The following is a 15,708-nucleotide window of genomic DNA, read 5'->3' as shown; positions in this document are numbered from 1 at the left end:
TTCTATATTTTCTTGGAACTCTATCTCCCAAAATTATGGTGTTACATGTCAGATTATAGGAAGCAATTAGGTGTCTCAGGGGATAGAACATTGGGCCTAGAGTGAGGAAAACCTGAGTTCAAATCCATCCTCAGACACTTAACCAGCTGTGTGACCTTGAGCAAGTCACCTAACCTCTTTTTGCCTAGGGGCAGCTAGGTGGATCAATGGATAGAACTTTGGGTCTGGAGTCAGGAAGACCTGAGTTCAAATAATTTCTTTAGACATTTATTAGCTATGTGACCCTGGGCAAGTTACTTAACCTGTTTTGCTTTAATTCACTGGAGAGGGAAATGGCAAACCACTTTAATATCTTTGCCAAGAAAATCCCATAAACATAGTGTTCCTGGGGGGTTACAAAGAGTCCAGCACAATTGAATAACAACAAAAATGTCAGACTATGCCTGTCTTTTCTCTATACCGTCTTTTTATTTTTTTGTTAAGTTTTAGAACAATTCTTATTTGGACAGGATCTTGATAAGGAAATATTCATTTTTAGAAATGTTTTTTCAGGGGCAGCTAGATGGCGCAGTGGTTAAAGCACCGGCCCTGGATTCAGGAGTACCTGGGTTCGGATCCGGCCTCAGACACTTGACACTTACTAGCTGTGTGACCCTGGGCAAATCACTTAACCCCCATTGCCTTGTAAAAAAAAAAAAAAGAAATGTTTTTTCAGAACAAATGATTGCTTATGTGGGTTATCATTTATACTCAGATCGCATAAAATCTTCTTTATGGTGGCCTTTTTCAATAATGGATTTTCTTCTACTTTTACTAATAGCAAAGTGCAAATAAGTTTCAAATAGGAATATTTAGCACTCAAAGCTTTATGAGAAAGAAACATATTCTGGTGTTCTTATTTTCAAAAATAATGGCATTTATAACAGCATTGAAAATAAGCTTGGAAAAGTAAGGTTTCTGTCTACCAAACAGTGTACAATAAGGGAAATCAGTTATGTTGATATGAATGTAGTTTCAATTCAAATATGGACTGTATCTTTAAACTGAAAATGTTTTAAACAAATGTTGCACACACAAGTGTATTTTTGGTCTGGACCTATGATTAATGTCTTACACAAAATTTCTTCTACCATTACTGCCAAGTAGCTTGATTTGCAACTTTATAATCTTTGGTGTCTGCTGCTAGAGAGGTTAAGCAATTTGCCCAGGCTATTACAAATAGCTAATATGTGTAAGAGCTGGAACTTGATTGGAATTTAGGTTTTCTTACTTTAGGACTGGTACTAGATTCAGTTCTGTACTGTTTCTTCTCCTGCCCACACACACACGTTTAACCTTACATATGTGCATGTACACACAAACATGCACTCAAATAATGTACAAATCAGATTTTGTGAGAATGTTGGGAATGATAAGGCATTACTGTTCTCTTCTACCTTATTGTGGCGTGGGTTTATTTGTATGATCTTATGTTTTTATTAATGTTTGAAATTTTAAATGACGTAACATTTAAATGGAGATTTTTTTTTTTTAAGCAATATGGTGAAATTGAAGATTGTCAGATTGATGACTCCTCTCTTCATGCGGTAATTACATTCAAGACAAGAGCAGAAGCAGAAGCAGTAAGTCCAACAATACTTTAACCATTTGAAAAATCCATTTTGAAAGTATTATTGGTGCCTTATCTTTTAGTACCACCATAATTTTCTAATAGTTCACTAAATTTCTGCCCTGTGATAGATTCTACCTTTGTATCAAAGAAAAACGGTTGAACAAATATAACAGAAATAGCAATTTTATCTGAAGCATATGGAGCATTCAGCACTCATAGTCCATTGCTTTTCTTCACAAGAAGATGGAAGTTTGTTTTGTCATCTGCTTTCTTGGACCAAGATTGGTCATTGCATTGAATCTATGTTCAGCTAGCTGCCTTACAGGTTTTGTCCTCCCATTTACATTGTATACTTTTGTTGTTGAAACCAGAGGTTCTTTACCTAGGGTCCATGAACTTGTTTTAAAACTGAATTTCAGTATAATATTTTTCCTTCATTATCTTGCATATTTTATTTTTGCATCTAAAACATTACTCTGAGGAGTGCATAGGCTTCACCAGACTGCCAAAGTGAGGTCCATGACAGAAAAGATAAACCAAACAAGAAAAAAAAAATCAGTTATGAACTCCTAGATTGAACTCTTCTCTTGGTTCTGCTTTTTTCTCTCTAAGGTTATATGAACTCTCTATGTGTTTTTCTGAATTCCTCATACTTGTCATTTGTTAATGTAGAATAATTATATTATATTCATGCCATAATTTGTTCAGCTATTCTTCAGATGACAGAAACCAAATTACCAAATTTTTTTTGCTACTACAAAATGAATATTTTGATACACATATGACCTCCCTAGGGTGCATGCCTACTAGTGGGATTTCTGGGAACAAAGTTTGAACAATTAATTACTCTTTTTGTGTATTTCCCAATAGTTTTTCAGAACAGTTAAACCAATTCACACTATTAATAACCCTTTATTAGTTTGTTTATCTTGCTATAGTTCCTCCAATATAGATACTTATCTTTTGTCATCTTTGCTAGTGACATCATTCCTTGGTTATTTTCATTTGATTTTTATTTTTCTTATTCGTTATTTGGAGCATTTAAAAATCTTTTTGTTTCATTCAATTTGCTGCACAATTTAAAACAGAAGCAAAAGATGAATCTGTAATTCGTACAGTTCTTCGATTAGTTGAAGATTCATATTTAAAAGGCCCTGGGAAAAAACCTTACCCTAGATAAGCATTGTTGACTGCTTAGTAAACACCTACTTTTTGATAGATAGCAGATATAATACACAATAACAAAATATCAATTATTATTCTGACATGTCACTTCAAAGTATGTAAAATGCCTTATATATAATATTGATTTTGGACCATGCAACAACTTTGTGATGTTGGAACTGTTATCTCCATTTTATAGATGAGAAAACTGAGGTTAAGTATGAAGGTCACACAAGCCAGTAAAGGCAGGATTTCATAGGAATTTCATAAGAATTGGAAGTGACCTTCGAGGTCTTCAATCCAGTCTTACTATTTTATAAACGAAGAAGTTGAGGACCAGAGAGATTAAATGACTTAACTAAGGGTTATAGATGCAAGAATCACAGGCAGAATTTGAACTCAGATCTACTGACTACAAGTCTAGTTCTGTATCCTGTACCACACCCTTTTTAGCCCACAGAAAACTTGACATTATCTGCCAATTCTTAAGACAGTGCTTTTATTCTCAATTTATCTACTTCCTACCTACTAATGGATAGTATTTGGAAGAAAGCAATTAAATTAATCATCAGTGGATAGATTCTCTGTGTACTCAACCTTCAGGACCTTTGAAATTCTCTACTAAAAAGTGTAGTGTTTAAGTTAGCTTATTTATTGCTTAGTTTTGCCCTCCTTTTAAAAGTCAGCTATTTGCTATGGTAAATATTAACCTTACACTTAATCAGTTGTTTGCAATAGTAAATTTTAACTTTATAGTTAAAAAGTCATGAAAATAATTTTCTTAACTCTACTTTCTGGTGTTTTGGTTAATTTGATTGTTGGTTTAGCCTACCAATAAAGGGTTTTTTTTTTTTTATGCTGACATTTATATTGAATAATAGTTTAGGTTGTGGTTGCTAGATGAAGAGTTGGTAATGATTCCATTTTATAAGCAATATTCACTTTAGAAATATAATAGTTTTGCTTAGCCTGTGCTGTATATAGAGTGAGTAGTGTGGTAGTAATAGAGAGAAATACAGCTGGCCCTGGAGTAAGGAAGACCTGGGTTTAGGTCCTGCCTCTGAAAATTACAGACTATATAACCTGAGTTGGCTCATTCAACCCTCGAGGTGCCTCAGGTGGCAGCTCTCTAAGAAGACAGATAGCAGAATAGGTGCTTATCTGCATCAATGTACTGAACATTTGCATAAGGAGTTTCCTGTACCAGTGAAATCACAGGTTTTGTTCACAAAACCAGAAAGGTGTTAACTGTATATAATCAGTGCTGTTCTTTAATATTTCTTCAACTTTTTAAGTTTGGTGTCTCTTCTTTTCGGTATATCTTGCTGACTGCCATCCCTCTAGAGAGGTGATCTAGTGTTTACCTTCCCCAGTGGGTCCCAGGAGCTTTGCTGGAAAACTTGAGGAGAGGATATGGCCAGAAAGCACTTGGTGGTGACACATCAAAATCTGATTCTTGATGTATGAAAGGGTTTTCCCATACCATTAGAATTATCCTAGTTGCCAGAGTATGTGCCATAATAATTAAGGGCAGCTTTCTGGTATTCTAGTTGTAATCTTGATCCTTTGACCCAGAGTTGGAGTGCTTCTGTAGACCTGTAGGAGAAGATTTTTGTGGGCTTATTTTGTATCGTACTACTTCACTGAAGTTATTTCATGCCTTTATTTGTGGCTTCTCTGGGATTTTATAAGCAAACCAAGACCTACCTCAGTGTATATGCCTTTGATTTTTTTTTTTTTTACTTTACCTTTTTGCTCATACTAGCATGTCTAAAACTCTGTCAAATAACTGATGAAGAGGACAATTGCTTTGCTTTATTCTTTTTTTTTTAATCCCCATTGAGAAAGTTTTTAGTGTTTCTCATTGCAAAAAATGTTAATTTTTGGTTTGGGACACCCCTTCCCCCTCCACCCCCCCCCCTTTTTAAATCATCATTTTAAGAAAGGGTCTTTCTCTGCATAGACTCTACAAGGTTGTTTTGTGGGGATTTTTTTGTTTGTTTGTTTTAAAGTATAAGTGAGCATTGCGTTTCAACAAAGCCTTTTAAAAATTGAGGTGACCATATGTCTTGGGATGTTTTTTGCTTTGAATATACCTAATTATGTCTTTTGGAAAGTAATACTAGTTTAGGTAACAATTTTTTAAACTGCATTGGTGGACTTTTTATTTTCCCTCTAAAGGGCATATATTTATATTTAAGTCAAATTTTCTCTCAAACTGACTAACATTTCAGTCTGTCTTGATTGCATTGTGCTTTTAGATTGCTCCATCTTAAACTTAAAGGCATAAGCATTTAAGAAACGGGGCATTTCCTTGATGAAACAGTAAAAATAACAGAATATAATATCCTATGCTAACTAACAATATATTAATAACAATATAGAAAAGGGAGAGAGGAAAGTTTTGTCCAGAGGGGCGGTTTTTTGTCCTCATGAACCGGAGCTTTGACATTGGTCTTGCAAAGGGAGGGGCCTCTGCAGAGAGTACATGTAACAGATAGAGTATATTATAACAGAAGGAGAAAAGAAAAAACAACAACAACAAATCAAAACTGTTCATTTAAAGTCTCTGAAAGTCTTTTTTCAGATGTCCCTCTAGATGTAGTCGTGGAATGGAAGTCTTTTCAGGGGTTGATGTGTGGATGCTGGTAATAAGCCAGGAATCTTTCCTACAAAATTGAGCTTAACTCAACTTTCAAATAGCTTTGTCAGTAATCAAATCAAACAATGAAAGTTCTCAAAACATGTCTAAGGGAATTCAGAATCTTAGTTGTTACACATGAAACATATAATAAAACAAAAATGGAAACATTCTTTAAAATTTAATATTACTATTGTCCCCCCTTGTGGAGGGTAAATTGAGAAGACAGTTGCTGCGATATTAATTTCTAAAAATAATTTTTATCTTTGTTTCATCACTTTTTGCATCATCTGCCTAATTATCCTCATGCCATTATGAGAAATTTAAAAATCTAATATAATTGGTAACAGATGTCAAGGCCAAATCCAACACTTCTGGTAATCATGATACCTGAGATAATTATGGGAGTTACCATAAAAGAACAGAGAAATGATGGAATATGAGCATTCCCACACTTGAGCAATATATACTGCCCATACAGTATGCCAGGCTTAAAATAGGTGAATGGAATATATGTCCATGCCACTGTACATATTGGAGGAAACTGTGTCAGACTTAAATCAGATGCATGGGATTGAGATGTCCATGGCATCGGGCATATAGGAGTGGGCATAGAAGCCAGGTGTAGAAGTGAGATGGGTGGGATCAAAACTTCCAGCCATCTCTACAGTATTGTGGGGAAAAAGAAAATAAAAAATTAAACCAAAAGAATCCAACCTCAACATTTGTAAAAAGCCGTTCTCTCGGCCATACCTTGACTTCATGCATGTCTCCCCTCATGTGACAGTTCAGTGTCTGCTCTTGCATGTATTCCTCTTGTGATTGGATGGCATCTTGGCCAACTGGCATGGTTGGGAGAGAGGGGTATATTTATATTCCCTTGAGTGAGCACCTTGCTGGCTCTTCTAAGAAAAATAAAAATAGAAAATCTACAAAAACAAAGCATTAACATTATCTTATCTCCCATTTGTCTGGTTAAACAGACTAAAATCAAAAATAGGGTAATTAGTGAGTTTAAAAGGTCCATTTGAAAATTTAAATAGAAAACACCCGGCAATTCAGCAGTACTTTGGATTTAAAGGGACAGGGTAGGGGAAATTTCTTACCCAACCTGAAGATCAGAAGACTGAGGTTCAGCTTATCCCTCTTCATGGTCAGCCATCTGTAAGGGCTAAAATGCTAGCTAAACCTATCTAAAATCTAATGAGTGGTCGCCAATAAATTATAAGCTTTAGCAAGAGTTAGACTTTTAAGCATTTAATAAGGAGAATAAGAATTTGGTAGAGAGATAGAAAAAGGCCTACATTCATCTATCTATTAAAGGGAGAGAGCATTCCTAGCTCTGCTCTCCGCCAGAGTCCACAGGAAAGAGTGCGAGTCAGAGCGCCAGGCTCCCCCTTCCTCCTCTCACTAGTAAACGTCACTTCCTGACGTCAGAGAAATAACACATGGTCTTGCCCTCAGAGACCTTCACCTCATTGCTGATCTTTTCTACAGGAAGTCTCCAGCAGGTGGCGTCATTCCAATCATTACAGTAGTTAGTTCATCTATTCATTTTATCATAAAATTGACTCTTTGAAAAAAAAATCCAAGTAGATTCTTTGCCTACTTTTCATTTAGAATGTCTAATGAACAAAAAACTAAAGTTTGAGCAGTTTTGCTCCTTATCACAACATAATTGAATAGAAAAGAATAGGAAACTATAAAAGAGTAAGGTTTAACTGTTGTAGGAAGAGAAGCATTTTGGAAATGAGAAATAAAAATATTTGGCTGTTCTAGTCTTTTTTGGATAATAGTAAAATATAGATTGCTAATTTTTCAACTGTGCCACAACCTTGCCTTTTGACACCCTCCTTCCCCCATACCTCCTATTTGTGTATAATACAGTCAGGTTTGCATTAGAATCATGATCATTTTCAGATAATAACCATATATACACATATATATCCTTCATATAACAGCGTTGCCTCCTAGATAAAATAGAACTGTGGTGGCCATCTAAATTTATCTAAATTCCCCAATATACTGTTACTTACCAATATTTCATATCAGGAAAATAAAATTGCTCTGACCCAATTTGTATTGTGGAGTGAATTTTAATAATAATCATATTTTCTATAATTTATAGGAAGTTTTAAATTGTCTTGTTTCTATTATAGGGTCCATATTTTCACAGATTATTTTAGAAGATCCAAGTTTTATAAGTGAAAAATTTTTTCTTTTGTAGCATTCTTTTATAAGTCATCTATGAGGCAGAATGACTTTATCTTTTTTCTGTCAGTGCTTTACCTGTTTCTGTCAATGATAAATCTGATGAGGAATGAGTTAGTGATACAGTTTTGAGGCAGCGTTCCATGGAGAAAGTATAACATTGGTGGCTCCTTGGGCATAGTGAGGATAATAGCAAGGAAGATGAGGTAATAAGCCTGTACTAATTTTCTTTGCATTTTTTTCTCATTTGCATGATGCAGTTTCATTTTAGGAAGTAGAACTTGGGGTGTGGTGATGTGTTGCATTCATTGTACAAAAAAAAATAGTGTTCCTATATTTGGTTAGACCTTATTGTAAATTTTTTAAATGGGTTCATCTACTTGCTTTGAGCCCAGAATTAAACTACTGTATCTTGAAATTTATAGTGCTCTTTATCCCTCATATGAACTTTTAATAACCCATATTGTATTTGTGTATTTACCCTTGTCCCCCACTCCACCCCCCCAGCTAGATTTTAGGCTTCTTGACAATGTCGAAATGTATCCCCCTTATCATCTAGAAGAAGTGCCTTGTCGACAGACATTCAGTAATATATGTTAATTTAATTTTACAATATTTTTGTCTCTAAAAAATTTGGAAGTTTTGCTTGTGTGGTATTCCGTTAACCTCACTTATAATATATTCTTTTGTTTTTCCTAGTTCTTAGGTTTATGGGGTTTTATAAAATTTTCATTATGCACAAAACTAATATACAGTACGTAGAAATGACCAGTACTAGTAAAAAGGACCAGGATTAGTATGGAAGGAAAATTCTTTATTGAAAATATGTACAAAGTTGCAATAAAAGTGATAATTGCCAGCAAATGCACATTTAAAAATATGTACCTGCTTAAAATCTAAGGAGATGATTTCATTTAAGTCACAAGGACAGTAGGAAATTTATCTGATTAATGCTACACCTGTAAGGACAAGGACTCTAGAAGTCTGATATTGTCATGTGGGTTGAATAGTATTTTAAGATTGACAAATATAGAAATTTAAGTAGATTGAAATTTCAAAGCCCTTGTAACCTTAAACTTTCTTTCTAGACTATTGGCTCTTCATCCATGCTTGAAATTCTCTCCCTTCCTAATTTATCTCTGTCTTCCTTCACATCTCAGCTAAAATCTCCTTTTCTTCAGGGTACTTTCCCAGTCTCCCTTAATGCTAGTCTACTAGTACCTTCCTCTGGGATTATCTACAATTTATCTTGTATACATCTTTTTTGTTCATAGTTGTTTGCAGGTTGTCTCCCCATTAGACTGTCGACTCCTTGAGTTCTGGACTTGTTTTTGCTTCTGATACTAACTCCAAAATTTGCACAGTACTTAACACATAGTTAGGTACTTAGTAAATCCACATTACCTTGATTTGACATAGTTGGCTGAAAATTGGTGTTTTACCAAAGGATATTTCCGTATTAGAAGTCATTGAAGTACATGGTATAAAGCTGCTTATTAAATAGTATAAAAGGTAGATCTGTGATTTTTTTGTTATCAGAAACTTCCAGATTAAAAATATTCCTTCAATCAGTTGTAGATTGTTTGGTACCTTCTCTTAGGTTAAGTGACTTACCCAGGGTTACGCTGCCAGTATATGTTAGGTTTAAGACCTGAACTCACGCTTGCCTGGCTCCTAAGCCAACACCATGCTGTCTCATGTTTGTTACATAAAGATGTGTTTGGTTTGGTTTTTTTAATTGAATCAAAAGAATACCTTCTCAACTTTGTCCATTTTATCAATTGCTTGTGCCACCTTTTTATTCCAGGGGATTATAAAAGGCACAGCTGAAGAGTTGCCTACCTAGGTGCATCTAGTTAACCTTTTGGCTGTTTGGTCACTGATTTCTATACTCAGATCTCACATCAGCCTTGATCAGAATCAAATTTCCTGAGGCTAGAATTCTCAGCCCTCTCTTTAGTGGGTATGGTAGTCTCTTCCCTAAGAAGGGACATTACTTTCTTCTTGTCCTTCTGACCCATTTCATGAAATCTGTGCCTCTACTTGTCAGGTCAGGGCACAAATCCTGATGGGTAGTAATGTTGCTTATATTGCGGAACCTCTATCCTTTGACTTTTGGAGAAAATGATTTCTTTTCCTGAAAGTCACTTCTGTAATTTTTGCTCAGATCTCAGCCCTTTGGGATGCTTTGCCTGTGGCTTAAAAAAACAAGAACCAAAAAATGTCACAGAGATCTTACTTTTCTCCCTCTCCCCAATGACTTGGGGAAGAGATTAAAGGGGAATGTAGAGACAAAGAGAACGGTGGGGAGAGCGTGCTCTTAATGTGGTTTGCGTGGAATCTTTCCTCCTTTACCCTCTTGCTATTTTTCTTTTTATACCCTCACCCCCCTGTAATTATAACAGTATTACAAATTTGTTTTAAACTTGTACTTTAGAAAACTGGAGCATTAGTCATATTCTTCAGGAGTAAACAGGCCTTGTATTTAAAAATTAATATTTACTCTTAGTGCATGCTCAGAACCTTGTTTAAAAGAGTTAGGTTTGTAGTTAGAAGACTCGGGTTTGATTTCAGCTGTATCAAGACTTAAACTTGGGGCAAGTCACTTAACTGCTCTGAGCTTCAGATTCTTCAACTGTAAAATGGGGACTGCTTTTTAACTTCTCTAAGAAACTACTGAATGTGAAGGTCCTTTTATAATATTTCATTATTTAAATACCATTTGGGATAGAACACATTAAACTCATACTAAATCCTACCCTCGTGGAAGCTGGTGATAAAATGCAGATTAGCCCAGAATTCATAGCAGTTGGCTTCTAAGAGACTTGATAGGAGTGTGTGGGACAAAATGCAACTCTTCAATATGATGTTTTAGAATTTTGAACAAAAGTAAGGAAGGGTTTGGTTTGGTTTTTTCTCTTTTTTTTTTTTTTTTTTGGAGGGGTGGAGGGAGGGAGAGGGGACTTAATAACGAGTCCTTGTAATTGCCTTATGGATAAAAAAGAAAATTGAAGTTATTTTAGAAAGATGGTGAGCTTTTTCCATCTTACAAGATAGGGGGCCAAGGTGGGATTTAGGAAATAAGATGAAATCTGTTGTAGAACCATACCTGGGACTCTGAAAATCCTGGCTTTAGTTTTTGTTTTACCTTGCTAATAATAAGCTTTGTGTTATCTGGGGCAAGAGACCTCACCTCTGAACCATGGATTCTTTATATGTAAAGTGAAGTAGCTGGACTTGATCTTCATTCTACTTGAATCAGGATAAAATTTGCATCTTCGTTTTTGAAATTTGTACCACTATTATATGTAGACAAGATTAAGTTAATATAAAAGTTGAAAGTAGAGTTTGAATTCTAATATATTGTGCTCCTAATCAGCTTCTAGGCTGGTCAAATAGACAGAAAGCTTTTAGAATGTAAATGAAGAATAAATAGGACGTAAGTGTGCATTTGAAGCTCGCTGTTCTTTATGTGTGAAGGCTGTTACATGGACTTGGTAACATATCTCCTTGTAGTTCAAAGAGTTCTTTCTTTTTTCACTATTTGAGGTCATGCTCTTGATAATTCAAAGTTCTTGGATAAGTAACATACAAATAAGATATTTGATGTTGACCATTTGTGGTGGACTTATATTCATTATCTTTACATATTATTTATCATCTGGCATGTTGGGGGTGTCGATTGGTCCAAAAATTTAAGTAGTTGAATTAAATAACATTAAAATACATCTATAGTATATACTTTTTGGCCACTGGTAGGGTAAATAAGCCAACCAGATCCCCTGAATTTGCCTCCAGAATCCTTAGTATTGGAGGAGAGTAAGACCTGGAAGAAAGCATCAGAACTTGGGCCTGAAGGGGGCAAGAAGGAAGCATTAAGAGCCATGACCAGAGAAGGGAATAATTACAAATAAAATACTTGAGTTGGAAATTACCTCAAATTCCTCATCATGTAGATATGGAAACTGAGGCTCATAGAAGTTGTGACTTGTCTTTGAAATTAAATAGTTACAGTAAGTGATTAAAATTATTTGACTCCCCAGTCCAGTTCATTCTCCCTCTCTCGTGCTGCTGCTTTGCCAGGTCCCAAGAATTTCTCAGCTTACCGTTTTTTGTTTTGGTGCTGTTAACCTATAAAAACTGAAATTTTGATGTGATGAAAGAAACAAAATTAACTAACCTAAATTTATTCTGTCAAATGTGCCAGGAATAAACTAATACTTGCACTTCTATCACTGCTATAACCCTACAGTAACAAACATTAGATTTTAAAAAAATTTTTGGAGGTAGTGGGTCGGGGGGAGAATTACTAGTTTCTTATATTTCTATTTAAGGTTTATTTTAAAGTAACATTTAATTTCTTTTGGACTTAAACTTTTCTATGAGTGTTAAAATTTTTAGGAGATACTTTATTTTTCTCTATGTTGGTGCTGTTAAGAATTATCAGAGGGAAGCCCAACTTTGTATTTTTATTAAGTATTTATCAAAATGTTGATACTCTAATTGACCTTCAGTAGAAGTATCTTGGATATTAGATTTCAGTGGGAGAATATGAGAAACGCTGGTTTTTAGCACTTTCTAACAGATACAATGTTGGATAACAAAACTTGCATGATACTTTTTTTGGGTGTGGGGGTGGGGCAGTGAGGGTTAAGTGACTTGCCCAGGGTCACATAGCTAGTAAGTGTCTGAGGTCGGATTTGAACTCAGGTCCTCCTGAATCCAGCGTCGGTGCTCTATCCACTGCGCCACCTAGCTGCCCACATGATACTGCTTTAAAGTGAATATAGTATTTACCATATTAAATTTTGGATCAAATTTATGCTTAATGAAGAAGTTTATTAGATTATTTAGAAGATTATTTCATAAATTTTAGATATCTTTATGCCTTGAAACTCAAATCATGACAACGATAGCAAAGTCAGTGTAACAAAATGTGGAATTTAAAAAGATTTTTGGCTATACTTTTATAACTGAGAAGCAATGTGGTTTGTTGGAATGACAACTGGATTTGGAGTCGGGATGATAGCTGAATCCCACTTAGAACACTGGCTTTCTGTGTAACTAAGAGCAAATCAAACAAATTTTGAGCCTCAATTTCTTAATTCATAAAACGAGCATAGTGATACTTGCCTTACAGAGATAATTGTGAGGAAAGAACTTGGCAAACTTTATTTTAAGTTTACATAAATGTGACTTAGTAAATGTAAGTGGGAAAATATAAACAAGTATAGTAAGAATTTTTATGAGAGTTTATTTTGTAGAAAAAATTTCAGTAACTTTTAGCTTTTCCAGTGGGGGAAAAAGGCTTGTTTTATGAGAGTTTATGTTTTAGCCTGAAAATAAGGTAAGCTCTTTTAATATAAAATGTTGCATTTTCGTGTAGTAGTCCTTTCTTCAAAAGATTACAAGTTGGTTTTGAACCTAAATGTCATATATAAGTACATCTTAAAAGTTCCAGTTGTGTGACATTGTGATGAGACCCTGGACTAAAAACTCCAGAGCTTCATTTTAATAGGCATGGAATCTTTTACATTTATCATAAATTTATATGTACAGATTTAAAATTTATACCTGGGGACTTTAATATCACACAACTCATGTGCAGATGTCATTGAACATGTAATTGTTTCTACATTTCACATTATGCTGTAGTTTGAGATTGTACCATAAATCTTTTGTGACTGTGACAGTTATTTCGGTATGTTGCTAACACTGATTTATGCTAGTTCATGTTACTTTAATTTGAACATACTATTTCCAAAGCACCCACTTAATGCAGCTGGTACTTAGGCATGAATATCCCACAAGTTCAAATTTTAACATTTTCAGTTACAAAACCTTTACCAAAAATGGAACATTTTCCACAATAGGTCATAACAGCAAATTAAACATTTTTTTCAACATTGAAGCATTTTATATTTGTGGAATTTGAGGATTCTTTTTTAAAGGAACAGTATTATGTTAAGAATACTGTAGTACCAGGTCCAGTTTAATGTTTGATGTCAGATGTGGCCTTTTGTTATATTAATCAATACTCTAAAAAGTAAGGTCAGTTTAATGTTTGATGTCAGATGTGGCCTTTTGTTATATTAATCAATACTCTAAAAAGTAAGGTCACTCTACTTCACATGTTATGATTATGAATATTAAGTTTACATTTGTATCATGCATAAATTATTATTATCTATTTATCTTCTATCTACTTACCTAACTTCTCCTAAGTTTCAGTCTAACATCAGCAGCTGCCTGTTGGACATTTTGATTGTAGTATCCTATAAAAATTTCAAACTCTATGTGTCTAAAACAGAATTCATCGTTTTCCCAAAATCCATTTCTCTTACAGACTTCCCTCTAGTAGCAGTACCATCTCTGTCCACTCACTAAGGTTCACACCTCAGTCACCCTTGACTTTTACTCTCCCTCATCTTACATGTCCAATCACTTGTCAAGTCTTTTGTCTACACTCTTATCTCTAAGGTTTCTTGTAACCTATCTCTTAGTATCTGTCTCTTTCTCTCCACCCACACAGCCTCTACTGTAATTCAGGCTTTCATTACTTCTTAGTTATATGTTGAAACAATCTGCTTTTATATTACTAAAGTTCAAATCTGACCATGATATTCCCCTGCTTTAGTAAACTCCCAGAACTCCCAGAGACTAGACTCTCAGGTACATACAGGATCAAATATGAACTCTTCTGTTTTACATTTAAAGCTCTTTACAGCCTGGCTCCTCCCTAAGCTATGAGACCATATATACATGTATATGGGGTGGGGGTGAGGGCATGTAATATATGTGTGTGTGTATGTATACACACAGAGCTCTGGTTCAGCTGTACTCACCTTGGACATGATGGTGTCCCTCCTACGAGATATTCTATTCCTTATCTCTGCCTTTACTTGATTTATTCCCCTGTGCTCTGAGGATACTCCTTCCTCATCTTTGCATTTTAGATTCCCATTTTCTTTGAGCCCATCTCAAGCGTCACCTCCCACTTGAGACCTTTACTAGCTCCCCAAATGACCATATATAGATTTTTACATAATTACATATTTTCTCCCCTGAGAGAATTTAAACTCCTTGAGTGTAGAAACAGCTTCATTTTTCTCTTCATGCCTGCTACATAGTAGGTACTTGTGCTTGTTGATTGAGTGAATATTTTTAAAAAGGAACAGCATCAGAAGGGATCATAGAAGTTTTATAGTTTTATAGCCTAACCCCTAGGCCCAAGGAGGTGAGGCTGCCTGAAAAATTCAGAAAAACTGAACCAAACACTAATGCTGTAATTTAGTAACATTTACTCTAAGTGTTGTAATTCTCAGAAGAATTAAACTCTTTAGAGGTATTAAACTAACATTTTTACTCTTTTTAGGCTGCAATTCGTGGATCTCGTTTCAAAGGGCAAGATCTTAAACTGGCCTGGAATAAGCCTGTAATTAACATATCAGCTGTTGAAGCAGAAGAAGTTGAGCCTGATGAGGAGGAAGTAGGTCATTTTTGTCATTGTGTGGGTGGGAGGGGTCTAGGGGGTTTGTAGACTGTCAGCTTCAGAACTTAATCCTTTGCCCTGTGATGGACTTAAGCAGTAATAGTGATGATACTTGAAAATAACCAGCCAAAAGTCATGTGTATAGTATGTACTCCAGGGGCAATTTACCATTATATGAGAATGTTCATAACTCAATGCTTGTGGTGGTAAATGCTTGATGGTTTACACAGTGCTTCCTGACCATCACCCTGTGATTAGAGAGAATGAATACTATTATGCCCATTTAGAAGATGAGTAAACTAAGGCCCAAAGAGGTGACATTACTTGCTCAGGCAAACATAGCTAGCAAGTGCCAGAGGTAGAATTCAAATCTTTGCCTCCTGATAGGAAGATCAAAGTTCTTTTCATTTCCCCATGATGTTCCTGGTTGGTTAATAAAAAATCTTACAATCTATGTAGTTTTAGAGTAACTCTATATTTAGCTCCTGTGACATCCCAGCTTTCCCTTTATTTGTCTTTGCCTTTCATAAAGTCTACATCCTTGTTTTGAAGCCAAAAAACCCAAGGTAGGACAGTTCTGCTTAGTTT

At 35.1% G+C, this 15,708-nt stretch overlaps 1 protein-coding gene across 1 annotated transcript in view; it reads left to right on the top strand.

The window, feature by feature from the left end:
• RBM26 (RNA binding motif protein 26) overlaps positions 1-15,708 on the top strand; it is a 99,877-nt gene that overhangs the window by 79,027 nt on the left and 5,142 nt on the right. Inside the window, 2 exon segments of the mRNA XM_043992277.1 lie at positions 1,536-1,622; positions 15,004-15,117. Of these exon segments, the coding sequence (XP_043848212.1) occupies positions 1,536-1,622; positions 15,004-15,117 (201 nt within the window).

The sequence above is a fragment of the Dromiciops gliroides genome, chromosome 3 (genome assembly GCF_019393635.1).
Source record: "Dromiciops gliroides isolate mDroGli1 chromosome 3, mDroGli1.pri, whole genome shotgun sequence".
Taxonomy (NCBI): domain Eukaryota; kingdom Metazoa; phylum Chordata; class Mammalia; order Microbiotheria; family Microbiotheriidae; genus Dromiciops; species Dromiciops gliroides.
This window is presented reverse-complemented; position numbering and strand designations above follow the sequence as displayed.